The sequence below is a fragment of the Dipteris shenzhenensis genome, chromosome 31 (assembly GCF_047967505.1).
Source record: "Dipteris shenzhenensis isolate YYH24624 ecotype China chromosome 31, Dip_SZ_1.0, whole genome shotgun sequence".
Lineage (NCBI taxonomy): Eukaryota > Viridiplantae > Streptophyta > Polypodiopsida > Gleicheniales > Dipteridaceae > Dipteris > Dipteris shenzhenensis.
This window is the reverse complement of record NC_141626.1, coordinates 16851662-16867757: the sequence shown is the minus strand read 5'-3', so window position 1 is coordinate 16867757 and position 16096 is coordinate 16851662. Positions and strand designations below refer to the sequence as shown.

Genomic DNA, 16096 nt, shown 5'->3' with positions numbered 1-16096 from the left:
GCATCTCTCCACTCTCTCAGCCTCTTGGACCCTTCCTCTTGCTGGGCGCCTACTTTTTGCTGCATTTGGAGCATTCCCTCTTGCTGGTCGACTGGGTTTTCTCAGTTTTGGGGCACTTTCCTGCGATGAGATTCTCCCAAAAGCTGCTCAACGCATTCCTCTGTGAAGCACGCTTCATTTGAGCCCAAGATCTCCAACTTCTTCGCGACAGAATAGTTCCAATTTGGCTTTTTCGACCGAATTCTTGTTGGTCGACTCTTGTGAATGCTCCCTCTTCGTGTATTTGCATTTCTCTCTGGCTGAGAATGCAAATGGACATTGGCTACAGCATCCTTTTCATGTTTGAAGATTTGGTTCAAGCTTTCAGTGCTTGGTGAGTGGTATTTTGGTTATTGCAATCTCTTTCTATTGCAATCTTTTGGCTGGCCTTGTGTGCAGCCCTTTCTTTGGCTCATAGGTACCCTGGCAGTGTCACAATGGTCACTCTGTGATTGGGTAATGTGCTGGTTTTTCTCTCTTGATGCTTTGGTGAGCACTATTGGTTGCCTATGGATGCCACTCAGTGAGTGCAGTTGGGTTGCAAAGTGTTTATGCATCTGGACAGCTATTGGAATGCACTCAGAGACAAATTGGGTACGGTGCTGGTTTTTCTCTCTTGATGCTTTGGTGAGCACTATTGGTTGCCTATGGATGCCACTCAGTGAGTGCAGCTGCGTTGCAGAGTGTTTATGCATCTGGACAGCTATTGGAATGCACTCAGAGACAAGAATGCCTTTGGTATATGCCTATGAATTAAGTGCACTTATGTGATGGTATTGGATGTCTGAAAGCCTTGGTGAAGGCTTAGTGAATCAAACTGCGGTTTCAATGTTGCAGGGAAGGTCTCCCAGATGCAACTTGTAAAAGATTCACTGTGAAATATAAAGAAATATCAAAAGGGACGCCATAGGATTTGGGGCCAATTGTGTGCACTTGTCTATGCTTTGTTGAGTAGGGCATTCTAGCCTTCATCAATTTTGGTTATTTCTTTTATTATCAAATGGGTGAATGTTTAACAATGGTGATGCAATGGATAATGGCTGCAATAAATGCTATGTGAGCTGTATTTAAGTGCAAAAGTGGTCTAAAGATTGGTTTCACTGCCCTCTGAGTGTTTGGAGGTTGGTTACAGGAAGGTGAGACGTTGCAGTACACAGCCTTGTGCCCAAATATTTTGGATTCCTTGAGCCACAAAAAAGTTCTCCTTGGAAAATTCAATGCTAGGACTACAAACCACCAAGTATCGATCATTGACTTCAGCATACTCGATCATATTGTTTATGAGGTAGGTCTATCCAGAGTCTATGTGCAGATAGACATGCCCCATTATGACATATGGATGCTCATTCATGGATATGCGTAGGATGCATGATTTGATTATCTACAATGGTAAGGAGAGATGGCTTTCTTCAGGAGGATTCACTTATTTTTTCCATGGAGTAGGTTCCAGTGCAATTGACTACCTCATGTGTTACACTCTAGCCGAGGTAGCATGACCTCGGAAGAATCAGCCGACATTATTTTCCTTAAAGGATCTATCTTTGTAATATATTTGTTTGCGCTTCATGTAAATGATCGGGAGGGAATTAATGTCAAGGTCCTAGGTGAGGGCTGATAGCACCAGACTAGGTAGATCTAAGGTCAAGGGCCTAGTGCAAAGATTGTGCCTAGGGGCAAAGGATTTAATGCATCCCAAGAGAGGGGTGAAATGTTGCATTAGGAAGGCCCTATATGGATGACATGTGGCATCTAGATCTATCTAGGGAATTGGGGCTTGTTGAGGCTTGAGAGAGAAGAGAAGGAAATCATTCACGTTGATTTTCGAACGGAGAATCTCTGTCTGCTTGTTAGCCTCAGCAAGATTTGGCTGGGAGGTGATTCATGGTGCTGCTCCCGTGATACGAAGTAGAGATTAGATAAGAGTGCATTACAATTTGGTATCAGAGCTTATGGAGAGATCAAGGGATACGTGATGTGCAGAAGAACGGGATTGCTCATGGGTTTGACGGCGGGGTTTGGTCGACGCTGGCCTACAAAAACGGCGTCGAATTGAAAGACCTGCGATACCTTTGAGACGGAATGAAGACCTTCGAGGTGTTACGTGGCTGACTGGTCCGAAGTAGATGTCGACTTGCTTCCCTGGTGGACTTACAGTCAGAGCCCTCCAAGGCTACGCAGACAGCTTGTAGGCTCAGATAGGTGGCGAGGCGACGGGCGGATCGCAACAAAGCTCCGCAACGAAGCTGCTGACGATGTCCATGATAGATGACGCTCTCGTAAGGCAACTTGACGGAATGTAATCAAGAGAGCGGTTAACGGAATTGAATGGTCGCAGAGCGTAGGAGCGGGACACGCAGGCGTCTATGCTGTTGCTGGAGAGGAGGGTCCCTGTAAGGTAATTTGACGAAACAAGGTAGATGAAGAGCGCAGGATGGTCCTGCTACTCGTGACCTCCATGCGACGGACGGAGGCTTGTTGACGGAGGCTTTTGAATCGTTGTTGGAGCGTGGGGATCCCGTGGTCAGTGCTTACTATTTGGGATCGTCACCACCCGTACGTTTCATCAAATATATTGCAGGCTTGGAACGCAGGGGTAGCGCAGAGCAGGCTGGCTAGCCCGTGATTTGCTTCTTTGGCACACGTATGCTCAGAGATCTCCAACGCCATGGAGTCTGCTCGTAAGCAGTGACTGGGGCGATGATCCAGCGACACTCGGGGACACAGATTCGGCGCAGGAGCGTAGGGCTTGAACAGGGTAGGCAAGTATAAAAGGCCGCGCAAACACAGATCAGTGTCGAGGGAGATCCAAGGCTGTGACTGTGGATTGTTGGCGGGATTTACAGGGAACCAAGAAGTGGTGAAATCGTTGATGACCAGGGAGCTTTCTTTGACCTCCATTAGTTTCGGGTGGTTGTTTTTTTTCCCTTCTCGATTAGTCGGGTGGTGCTCTACTTTCATAGACAGGATCTCGTGAATGATCAGCCTGCATGAGGCTTTAATGTTGTAGCAGGGACAGATTATGCCTGTGCATATGCCTGTGTGCTTCAGTCAGAGTCAGTTTGCAGGAAATTCCCTAGTATAGGGAAAAACGCGATCTGAGATATATGCCTGTATTAAATGCCTGATCAGTGTGAATGTGGGATTGCAGGAATTCCCTAGTATAGGGAATTGTGTCAGACTGTTAGTACACTGAATTGTGTCAGCTTGTAAATACAGCTTTCTAGTGGTGTTTAAAAAAAAAAAAAAAAAAATCAAAACAAAACAAAACAAACCAAAACACCCCCATTGAACAGAATGGAAGTAGAAGAAGGAGCTTCCAGGAGGGACCCTGGTGAATCAGGAGTCCGGCTGACCCAGCAGGGGTCGCGCCCAGTAGCTCATACTTTATCTGGCAGGATTGCATTGGTGGAGGATGCCTTGCAACAATTGTTAGCGCAGCAATTACAAGCCAATGCAGGGCAGTCCGAACTTAGGAGAGCGATACATAGTATGTCTGCCAGACCTTCTCGAGAGGAGAAGGGAAAGGCTCCAATGGAACCGGAGTCTAGTGTCCATACGGTTGAGCCTAGGAAGGCTAAAGTGCCAAATATTACCAATTACAGACCGGAAAAGTATTCTGGTCGAATGAATGACCGTAGCTCCAATGTCATTGAGACCTGGTTACACAAATGGGACGAGGCGTTCGCCATTTGTGAAATCAGAAATGACATCAAGAAGATCCGTGAGGCCACCCACATGTTTAGTGAGGCAGCGGATCGGTGGTGGATTAAACAACAAAAAGATGGTATAGCATCCACTACCTGGGAGGGGTTTAAAAGAGAGTTCAGGAAACACTTCTTACCTCCTGACGAAGCATCCCGAGCTTGGGATCAATATAGGAACCTTCGTCAGAGAAATTTATCAGTGGCAGAATACACTGATAAGTTTCGAGAGAGTGTAATGAAGGTTGACGAACCCCTGCCTCAATCAATCCAAGTGAAAGATTTCATATTTGGATTGAATGATCGAATAAAAATGGAAGTTCGAGCTAAGTACGCGAACACGTTAGATGATGCAATAGCTATAGCCCTGAACTATGAAAATGCCAAGGCAGCAAGCCAAGTGGGTTTGCACAGGTCGGAACCCAGTATGGTCAAGCCAAGCAGGTGAGACCGGTTGAAACTCCTAAACCAAGTACCACCATTGGAGTGAAGAGGAAAGTAACCCCAATGGCAGCCCGGGCTTGGTCTAAGTCTCCCTTGAACCCAGAACAAACGGAAAAAGCGAGGAGAGAAGGCTTATGTTTTGGTTGCCTTCAGCCTCATCAGTGGAAGGATTGTCCACGTAACAAAGATCGTCGGATGGCTGAGATGGTGATCTCAGAGTGCGACGTGGAGATGGAGGGAAGTCCCAGAGCGGAAGAGATGCAGATTCAGCTAGCGGGATCCTCTTAGAGGTTAGTACCTTGTTTGTTGTGTGTGTCTGTTGCTAAGTTAGTGACGAGTGCACCTGATAACATCCTATCTAAGCCCGTAGCAACGGGGTATACAGCCTTTAATGATATGCAGTTAATTAAAATGAAAGGGCAAGTGGCCAATCATGATGTCATTGTGTTGTTTGACTCGGCGTCAACTCACAATGTGATTAACTCCAAGCTCGTGAAGAGGCTGAAATTAAAGATAAGTCCATCTGACTATGCGTATACAGTCAGGATGGTAGATGGAAGTTCAACTGAAGTATGGGACCAAAGGGTTACCCAGTTGGAGCTTTGGATTCAGGACTATGCTGAGAAGCTTGATTTTGAAATGATTAAGCTTGCTCATGCAGATATAGCCCCGGGTATGGCGTGGCATTCTAGGAAGAATCCAGCCATTGATTGGAAAAAGCACGTATATCAATTCAAGATGAATGATGTGCTTTATGTCTTGCGAGGCGAAAAAGATATACCTCAGGGACCGTTGGTTTCCGTGATGGAGATCCGAAAAGCTCAAGTAGAGTTTTTATTCCTTTGCACAGCATCGGTAGAGCCGGTTGATGATTCTTCGGCTAGCACTGATGTTACGCAAAGTGGTGAGATGGCCAAGCTGGCTAATCTTATAACAGAGGAGTTCTCTGAATGTTTTAGGGATGAACTACCTTATGGGTTACCTCCAGAGCGGAAAGTTCAACATAAGATTGAACTGATCCCGGGGGCAGAACCTGTAAATAGACCTCCCTATAGAATGAGCTTTACTGAAGAGGCGGAGGTGCGTAGACAACTGGAAGAATACCTCAAGTTGGGGCAGATTCAACCAAGTTTCTCACCTTTTGCTTCGCCAGTGATATTAAAGAAGAAAAAGGATGATACGTTTCGCCTCTGTATAGATTACAGAGCATTGAATAATATCACTGTTAAGCACAGGTATCCGATGGCTCGGATTGATGATTTGCTACATGCATTACATGGAGCCGTGATTTTCAGCAAGATAGATCTTAAGTGTGGCTACCATCAGATCTGAATTAGAGCCGAGGATGTGCATAAAACCGCTTTCAGAAGCAGGTTTGGTGATTATGAGTTTTTGGTAATGCCCTTCGGACTTACCAATGCTCCAACGACATTCGTTATGCTTATGAACGATTTACTACGTCCGTATATCGGAAAGTTCGTAGTACATTTTATTGACGATATCCTGATATTCAGTAAAAGTATTACTGAGCATCATGAACACTTAAGAGTAGTGTTCAGTACTTTGAGGAAAGCCAGTCTTTATGTAAATAAAAAGGAAACTATACCGTGTATGGTTAGGCTTGAATATTTAGGGTTCATAATTACTCCACAGGGGGTAGAAATGGATCCGAAGAAAGTGGCTGCGATACTAACTTGGCCAATCCCTCAGAGTCTGACCGCGTTGCGATCATTCTTGGGATTTGTCCAGTTTTATAGAAGGCATATCAAAGGATATTCCGGAATAGTATTGCCATTGACTGATCTGACCTCAGATAAAGTACCTTTTATTTGGGGACAGAATCAACAAAAAAGTTTTAACACCATAAAACAAGCTGTGGTCACAGGACCGGTGTTAAAAATAGTTGATCCCCAGAAACCGTTGTTCCTAGAAACCGATGCTAGTGGCATTGCGGTAGAAGCAGTTCTTCTTCAAGAGGGAAGGCCAGTGGCCTTTGAAAGCAAGAAGCTTTCTCCCTCTCAAAGGAATTGGCCAACTCATGAATTGGAGTTGTATGCTGTTATCCATGCTTTGAAAACATGGAGGCATTACTTGTATGGTTCAGAGTTTTATGTGGATATGGATCATGATACTCTGAAACATTTTTGTAAACAGTCTGACTTGAGGGGCCGCCAGGCTAGGTGGGCAGAGCTCATGCAGGAGTTTAATTTAACGATTCGGTACCGAAGAGGAAAAGACAATAAGGTTGTTGATGCGTTGTCTCGCATTATGCACAACCTGAGTTTCACGGTATTAGAGAGTGCTCTAATGACCGAGATTAGAGAAACTCAAAAAGTAGACGAGTTTGTCCAGAGCTTATGGCCTAAGGCTCATGTGTTAAAACCCGGGGAAAATGAAAAGGATGACTTGGCATCCAGAAAAGGCCAAACTTATGCAAGATATACCATAAGGGATGGTATGCTAGTTAGAAATGGCAAGGTTGTACCTAGTCAGAATGATCTCAGGCAGAGAGTCATTCGACAGTGCCATGATAGCCCGTGTGCGGGACATCCAGGGGTCGAGAAGACATATGATCTCGTGAAGTGAGATTTCTTTTGGCCAAAGATGAAAAAGCATATTCATGAATATGTGACACGGTGTTTCTCGTGTCAGGTAAGCAAGGCCGAGCGGGTGAAGGCACCCGGACTTTTACAGCCCTTGGAAATACCACTGAGTAAGTGGGAGAGCATTTCCATGGACTTTATTGTAGGGCTGTCTACGACACAAGGAGGGTATGATTCTATCCTTATGGTGGTTGATCGTCTAACCAAGATGGCTCACTTCATTCCGACTAGAGAGTCTGTTAGTGCCCCGCAAGTGGCGGATTTTTTCATCAGACATATATTTCGTCTGCATGGATTGCCTAGATCCATAGTGTCAGACAGAGATGTCAGATTTACCGGTCATTTTTGGACAGGGGTATTTGAGACACTAAGGACTGAGTTGGGAATGAGTAGTGGGGATCATCCTGAGACGGATGGTCAGACGGAGAGAGTCAACCATACTTTAGAGGATGTGCTGAGGGCATATGTGTCATTGAGGCAACATACATGGGACAAGTGGTTGCCATTGTTGGAGTTTGCCTACAATGATAGAAAACATTCCTCTACCGGGTTCAGTCCGTTTGAACTGAACTATGGTTATAGACCAGCAAATCCAACTATAGTTGGAGTACCTCAGAAAGTGCCTAGTGCCACGAACTTTGTAGTTCAGATGCGAGAGATGCTAGCACTTGCGAGAGCTAATATCCGCCAGGCTATGGATAGAGCCAAGGTGTATGCGGATGAAAACCGGTCTATAAGAGTATTTAAGGAAGGAGAAAAAGTTTTTCTTTGAGTTCCTTCGCACTCGAAGTCGTTGACTTCAGGAGAGTGTGCTAAGTTATCACCTCGATACTGTGGGCCGTGGTTAATTCTAAGGAGAATAGGCAGTGTAGCCTATAAATTAGAATTGCCACTACTTCGTATCACGGGAGCAGCACCATGAATCACCTCCCAGCCAAATCTTGCTGAGGCTAACAAGCAGACAGAGATTCTCCGTTCGAAAATCAACGTGAATGATGTCCTTCTCTTCTCTCTCAAGCCTCAACAAGCCCCAATTCCCTAGATAGATCTAGATGCCACATGTCATCCATATAGGGTCTTCCTAATGCAACATTTCACCCCTCTCTTGGGATGCATTAAATCCTTTGCCCCTAGGCACAATCTTTGCACTAGGCCCTTGACCTTAGATCTACCTAGTCTGGTGCTATCAGCCCTCACCTAGGACCTTGACATTAATTCCCTCCCGATCATTTACATGAAGCGCAAACAAATATATTACAAAGATAGATCCTTTAAGGAAAATAATGTCGGCTGATTCTTCCGAGGTCATGCTACCTCGGCTAGAGCGTAACATTCCTTCCCTCTTCAGACATCAGCGTCCTCGATGATAAAATCTGGGAACACTCTCCACAACTGATATACGGATTCCCAGGTAGCTTCGGATAGAGGCTGACCATGCCATGCAATCAACACCGTGGGTATCTTCCAATTTCGTATTTTCATTGTTCCTCGGTCCAGGATTCTTGTTGGTTTGCGCCTTGCAATATCCTCTATCTCCTGAAACAAAACCACACCTTCGATTAGTGAGTCACCTGTATGTAAAAATTTCTTTAAGCGCGAAACATGAAAAACCGGGTGCACCTTACACCCTAGATAAGAGTGCTTTACATCATGGGATCCCCTGCCTTTGCCTCTTGCATCATAGATTTCTCTATCCCACGACCACCACCTTTGAGCCGACCATACCCGATTCATCTGTGCAAATGAGGAGAAATTATTAAACCTTTTGTTTAGCATTGACATTCTTTAGACACTCATTCTGATCAAAATGGTTGTTATCGTCTGTAGGTAGGGTTCATTATCAATGTCTCACTTTGGAGGATATGCAGTGCATGCAACAGAGATCTCATCGGGGGCGTCCGGATCAAAGATAGGGCGATCTAATTTTGTGTTTCATGTTTGGGCTTAGTTCATTTAGGTCGTCGTACCTATTTGGACTTGTTTCGTTAGCTTTCCCTGCCCCTGCCCTTGTATTCTAGTTTCTTTATATGTAATATATATCATGCTTCTAAACAACAATATGGATAAGCTTAAAGGAATGAAGCGATCTTTCATATTATGGGCAGGAGAATTTACTGCAAGGCCATATGTTTTTTTACTTCTTACCCTTCTTAAAGGCATTGAATGACTCTGAAAGCTGGTTCCAGGGAGGGAAGTCTGATTTCTAATACATCTGTCTGTGACAGCTTTTATTGTCCATCCAAGCCTGTTTTCTGAATGTCTCCATGAAATTACCTACAGGTTTCGTTACAGAGCTTATTTGAAAGGTCACATTATATGATGCCATAGTATATCTGGTTTCAATTGGCATTTCATATTCACTTAAGAAGACCCACTATAGAACATGTTCGGTGTCTTGTATGTCTGAAATCTGTGTATGCATGAAATGTAGATGTTAGGTCCCAGAAATCGACTCTCTTTTGTTTTTGGTGCTGGATGCAGTAAACAGTGACCAATTATTTTCATTGGAATTGTTAATTTGAACTAGTCTTGTTTCAAGAATAAAATGCTACTAATCCCTGTCAGGGAACCTAGTTTTTGGGATGCCATGCACATCTTTGTTAAAAGCTTCTAAAAAGAAATATGTACAGAAGAAGACTCTTTCTGCTCATATAGAATTTTGTGCAATTTAAAATTGCTGCACTATAAATGAGTTTGTCAGTGGCAGATTTTTTTGTAAATAAATAAAAAACTTACATGCCTTGCAGATTGAACCATCTGAGTGCAAGATACTTCTGTCTGATCCCCCACTTAATCCTATGAGTAATCGTGAAAAGCTGGTATGTAAACTGTCTAATTGCTTGCACAGCACATAATTTAAGATTAGTGCCAACAGTCTTCCACTGGTTCAATGGTGGCTGAATATATTTTAAAATCAGTTATGTCACTTCATGTGTCACGCTTTGGTGGTCAGGATAGGAGCATTACAATGGTTTCTATCTCTCCTGCATTCTCCTTTACTTGTTCGCAAAATTTCAATGTTGTTTCTTACAGATCCAGACTATGTTTGAGACCTACCAATTTGACAGCGTCTTCATTCAAATTCAAGCAGTTCTCACACTTTATGCCCAAGGTGCTGCTAGATAGAAATTTCACATACATTGATATATTTCCTTTGTATAACTTTCGAAAGAAAGTCCTTAATTTTATGTTATACTTAAAAGCTTTCTACAAAAGGGTCAAAGCAAGCCATAGATATGCTGCTATACCCATGCATCGAATGCCCTTTTCATACATGCTTGTTGGTCATATTGCTTACCTTGCAGCAGCATATTCTTGCTACTGCTTTTGTGGAGAGAAATCCAATATTTTCTGCAAATAAATTATCTTCTTTTATCACATATTATACTTTCAAGCATCCACTAGAGTGTTTTATTACAGATATCCTAATGCCAGAGAAAGAATTGCTTGCTGTACCACCTGTACATAGCGGAATGGAACAACAAGCTCTCTCCGACCTTTACTAAAACAGTACACCGTAGAAGAACCCACAAAACATAGATATACAGAAGGTGCATCATCCACAGATGTGGGCAAAGGCAACTCAGGACTTCCAGTGGATGCTGGGCAATTACAGCCAAGGATGGCTGCGAGACGACTGAGTATGGAAGGGCAGACTAATGTTGAGGTGTGGCCTACTGCATGCCTGAAAGAAGACTTTGTAAATACCCTTGCATATGGGCACTTTTATAGAGCTGGAGGGCCAGGGTTCAGGCCGACCTGAAACACTAATTAGGGTAGCACATATGGGCCCGTTTATAGAGCTGAACGGGCCAAACTGAACCCATTAGGGAAGCCGGCCAGGGTCAGAAATTACCCGACCAGCAGCGGGTCTGTAAACACCTGACTACCCCAGACATGACCTGGTCAGGATTGACCCGACCTGCTGGTCAGTTGATCCAATCAACAGCCTGGTCAGTTGACCTGGCAGATCTGGCCACCTGTTTTCTGCAGCAAGGCATCCAGTTGACTGGTCTGTGAGTGTGCATGCACCTGACCTAACCCGGCATCAAAATGTCCAATATTAGGGCTTCTGTGTGCACCCCTAATCAGTCACAGAATGAGGTCTGTCACAGGTATAAATCCCTCTACCTACACACGCCGACTACTAGATCTTTTGACCCCTTGTCCTCCTCAAATAGGGGGCTCACAGGTGGGTTAGTGATCTCTAACAGCTAATCCTTATGGTAGTCTCAGCAACGATTGGCTCATGTTAGAGTGCAAAAAGTGCAGAGGATATGACAAAGCATCACTTACTTGATACCTGTTTCAGCCAGTATGATGGGATAGGGTGTCTGTGCCTTAACCCCCTAACTCCCCTACCAAGAAACCTTTATGTAAAGTTGTTGGTTCATGGATTGAACAATGAGGCAAAGGGTGAATCACAATGAACACATCTTTATTCATGAGTGGTTACATATATAGGCAACTGCCTCCATGTTGGTAGATCTGAGATCCACAATCATCTCCATGATTATCTCAATCAGTTACCTCCTATGATCACTCCAAATCCACACATCACACCAACCTGACATACCTAACTGCCAAGTCACTAGAACCTTCTAGCACACCTACACTCACACACTCCTAGCCCATAGGCACACACACACATACATCAATTTGTCCTTCATTCCCCCCTACAAATTGATGACCTCATCCCTTAGCAGTAGTACATGGGATGCTCCATGGCTTGCCCACCATCATGTGGCAACACACATGGCCCCAACCTGTGACTCACTCCTAGGACTCGTGGTTTACAACTGGGAGATAGACAATGACTATGTATGGAAATCCCCATGAGTCCAACAAGGAAAAATCTCAAACAAAAAGACTAACACACATACATCAATTTGTCCTTTATTCCCCCCCACAAATTGATGACCTCATCCCTCAACAGTAGTACATGGGATGCTCCATGGCTTGCCCACCATCATGTGGCAACACACATGGCCCCAACCTGTGACTCACTCCTAGGACTCTTGGTTTACAACTGGGAGATAGACAATGACTATGTATGGAAATCCCCATGAGTCCAACAAGGAAAAATCTCGAACAAAAAGACTAATAATCATTCAAGGATGGACTATCCATGGCAGAGAACCATTATTGACCTCACACACAAATAACTTAGAAAACATATGAGTCCTCACCCTTGGCAAAATTGACTTGGGTGGTGTAAGCAGTGAGAGCTTTAACATCCTCTGGTTCTTCTTCTTCTTCTGTCTCTGCTTCTTCCACAAGGTTTGCTGAACATCTCTTCTTTGCATAGCATTCTTTTTCAAAATGTCCAGGTTTTCCACAAAAGTTGCACTTCATTTTGCTCTTGCCCTTGAAGTTGCTTTTGGCCAAATATGCCCCATGTTCTTTGTAGTCATTTCTCTGTTTGATTTTCCTTTCCTCTAATCCACATTTGACCTCATTGAAGATTGGATGAGCAACTAGCATGGAGCAGAATGCAAACATGAGTACATTCTTATTTTCTCGCCAGCAATTATCAGCTTGTATTCTCAAAGTCGGTGGTAGGCGACGTTTTTCTGCATGTACATTGCGAATTGCCTTCATAATAGATGTTACAACTTGATTGCTATCATGTAGATGCAAGGAATCAATCCATATATCTGCAAAGAACTTAATTCCATGTACTAACACTCCACATAGATGTGTCTTTAGAAAGTGCTTTCCTTGTAATTTAGGTGGAGTGGCAACAAAACGAGGCAATGTTGTTGTATTCTGATCCATGCCATCTACAATAAGGCACATGTAGTCATCGGGATGCGAAATAGCTTGCTCCTTCCAAAATGCATATTTTTGTCTGGAATGTCGAATAAGGTCATGATGAGATTTTCGGTTTTTTTTGTAAAATTCCCTTTGATTTGGACATGTTGCACTCTCAATCGCTCGCTTTAAATCATCACAGACATTGCACTTTGACATTTTTTGCCTCCTTGGGATTTTAACATATCCAAAGTTCTTCTTCCAAAGAGTATACAAAGTATGAGAAGAAGCTCCAAATAACTGAGTCAGTATGCTCTTCATGGAATTTAAATGTGAAGAGATGGATTCATGCACAAGATGAGTCCATGCAGCATGAGCACTCTCACAGCCATCAATGTGGTGGATAAAAGAATTACTCAATCCAAGAGCAATTATGGCTAGTGCTTTTTCATCCTTAGGGAGCCATTAAGCTTCTCCTTCCCTAGTTGTTGGTTTATTTTCTTTTCCATTAGCCACCTTCCAGATCCCCTTTTTCATGAGAATAAATTTCAGTTTGGTCTGCCAAGTATGAAAACCCTCTCCCTCAAACTTATCTATCTTGATTTTGGAGGCCATTTGGGAAGGTCTTACCAATTTAATGGCAGTGTCTAATCCCTTTACAAAAGATCAGTCTTTCTGAACAAAGAAATCACCTTCACCATATAGATGCAAATTGCTAGATAAAAATTCAGAAAAACCTAGTTGTTTGGCATATGCATAACCAGTTGGCTTCTCCCACATCCTCTTAATTGGGGTCTTCTTTACCTTGTACTTTGTCCTTCTTGTAGTCTTCTTCAAGTGCTTAGCATTGGAAGAGCTTTGAGAACTTGGCATTTTGACAAGCAATCAATGCCAGCTGGACTTCAGACTGAAAAAGCATTCTCTGATTCTGTACTTTCACCTCACTTCATACATCAAGCATTAACCTAGCATTTTCTTTAGCATTAAACTTCAAAACTGTCAAAAATGCTTGCAGAAAACAGAGCAACCTTGGAGGATGAATTTCACCCAGATGAGAGCAGCTCTTAGAGGGCATTTAATGCGCAATGAAGGGTCTACTGATGGAGAATAGCCAGTACCAAGCTCGAGCCAAAAAACGCGCCAGGTCGCCATAGCCAGAAGCTTCAAATCTGACTGGTTTTTCTGTGGATACACCTCATTCACTTGACCATTTGCATTCAAAATTCACCAACAGGTGGATCGTAGGGTCGCCTAACTTCTCCTCAGAGCATTTGAGGAATGGTGGCTCGAGCATGGCGCGAGCTGAAGAAGAAGGCGGCACATGCTATAGAAACTCTATTTCCAAAATTCCTCCGAGGTGGAAGTGTGCCCTAACGAGGGGAAGCTACAGTAGAGAGGGCATGAGCAATGGTGGCTTATAGGTGGAGAAGAAGCTTAAGGCATTTCGGGAAGGAAGGTAGAAGAGAAACCTCCATTTGGGGAAGATGAAGGAATCTTCTTGGAATCTTGTGGATACTCTTCCTAGGCACTAGGATTATCAGCAAGCTCTGATACCACATGTTGGTTCATGGATTGAACAATGAGGTAAAGGTGAATCACAATGAACACATCTTTATTCATGAGTAGTTACATATATAGGCAACTGCCTCCATGTTGGTAGATCCCAGATCCACAATCATCTCCATAGTATCTGATCCAATGGAAGAAAAGAGAATACTGGGACAAAGAAGCTGATAATCTGCCAAACATCCAGAAAAACCTCGAGAACCTGTGCGCTGGAAATCTGAGAGATAAAAAATAGGAGATCTTGTCCAGAAGGTCTCTGGTATATGAACAAAACCACAATAAGTGCTGAATACTCTTAGGAGCATGATGACATCTTGGACAAAGAGGAGAGGCAATCCTTCTTTGAGCCAATTTCACTCCCACTGGAAAAATACCAACAATGCATCTCCAGAAAAAGAGTCTCTGATGACTCTATTGAAGACATGATCTCCATGTCCTCAATTCCCAATGGAATACCTCCGACTCTACGCTCTGCTAAAAATGGAGATTTCGACTTATCTCGTCTAAAGCTATTCCGGAAAAGATGTCAACCTTTCTCGAGCTTGAAATGCTGAAGGTTGTTTGGAAAAATGCAAGGGGGGTTAAAATTGGAAAAGGGGATGGAAAATTTCAACGGTGTCTAGGAGCTCAAGAGGATGTTTTTCACCTATTCACAACATGCTCGTTAGCTAGGAAGGTTAAGAAGAAAGTGCAGATACAATTAGGAGAGCCAGTCAATTGGATTGAAATTCTCTTGGGGGATGCATCTAATGTCAAACACACAAGATGAGCATGCGTGCGAGCACATGCATTGTGGTTTGTGCAGATTTTTAGAAATGAGCTTCAATTCAATGATAAGCATACTGATCCAGCATGAGGATGGTGCTAAAGGAGTCGCGGAGCCATGAAGAAATACTCCAACTATGAGCAGCTAGAGCGGGCTGTTAGATCTGGTGCTGTTTATGCTGGGCGACAGTTTTCAGCCACACAGGAGCTGAATTTCGTCGTCATTTTGGCGTTTTTCCTCCAGTTTTTGCACTAAATCTGGTCGCCTACACCTGTAGAGGAATCCTGCCAAGTTTGGTTGGATTTTGACTGCGTGTTGCGAAGTTCTTGCTGATTTTCAGTTTCCAACCACAAGGCAAGTTGCAGATCTGTGGATTTCACACATTCTACTGCTGATTTGACATCATAAAAGTGGTCGCCTACTTGAAGGGACACTGTCTGCCAAGTTTGGTTGAATTTCGCCTTCGTGGTGCTGAGTTATCATCACTTTTAGGGTTCGGCCTGTCAGAAAGTGACACGTGGCATTTTCAGTTTGGGACACATTGGAAGAGGGAATCTCAAAGAATTCAGAATATTCCAATAATATTCCTTGAGCTTGATGCCAGAGGTTATGCATTTGTGAAGTGGTATCGATTTCCTTTATGCTTGGAGTGTGCACATTTGTGGTAGTCAAAGTTTGACTTTTGATCTCAAAAATTGGGGCTTTTGGTGCACAAGTGCTCAGCAATTTTTGTGACACTGGAATAGTGTCTTGGATGCCAATTTTGGATGCCTTTGTATTGAGAAAAACAAGAATATTGTTTGCTGCAGATTTATGACTGTTTTTACTGTCATTTTGGGACAGTTTCTCTGAGTTTTGGATGCCTCTATCTCTGTCACAAGTTGGGACATAATTTTGAGTGAGTTACACTCAGTTTTGCAGGCATATTTCACTCAGTTTTGGAGTTATATCGGTGCAGGAAATTAATTACAGTTTTGGTACTGTTTATGCATTCAAAGTCGGAATATATATTGGCTGCAAGTTCTCAGTAGAGGACAGATTTTACAAGCTTTTTTAATTTCCTTTGCTGATTTTTTAATTGTTGAGATATGGCTTCAAGTGGGAGTGAAGGTGGTTCACTTCTTAACATCAAGAAGTTGGAAGGAGCACACAATTTTGCCATTTGGCAAAAGCAGTGCTATAATGTGCTTCTTCAAAAGCATCAAGCCCGTCCTATCAAGGAA

At 43.4% G+C, this 16096-nt stretch overlaps 1 protein-coding gene across 1 annotated transcript in view; it reads left to right on the top strand.

The window, feature by feature from the left end:
- ARP2 (actin related protein 2) overlaps positions 1 to 16096 on the top strand; it is a 101953-nt gene that overhangs the window by 32113 nt on the left and 53744 nt on the right. Inside the window, exons 4-5 of the mRNA XM_087369699.1 lie at positions 9535 to 9606; positions 9821 to 9899. Of these exons, the coding sequence (XP_087225825.1) occupies positions 9535 to 9606; positions 9821 to 9899 (151 nt within the window). The remainder of the gene's footprint in view (positions 1 to 9534; positions 9607 to 9820; positions 9900 to 16096) is intronic.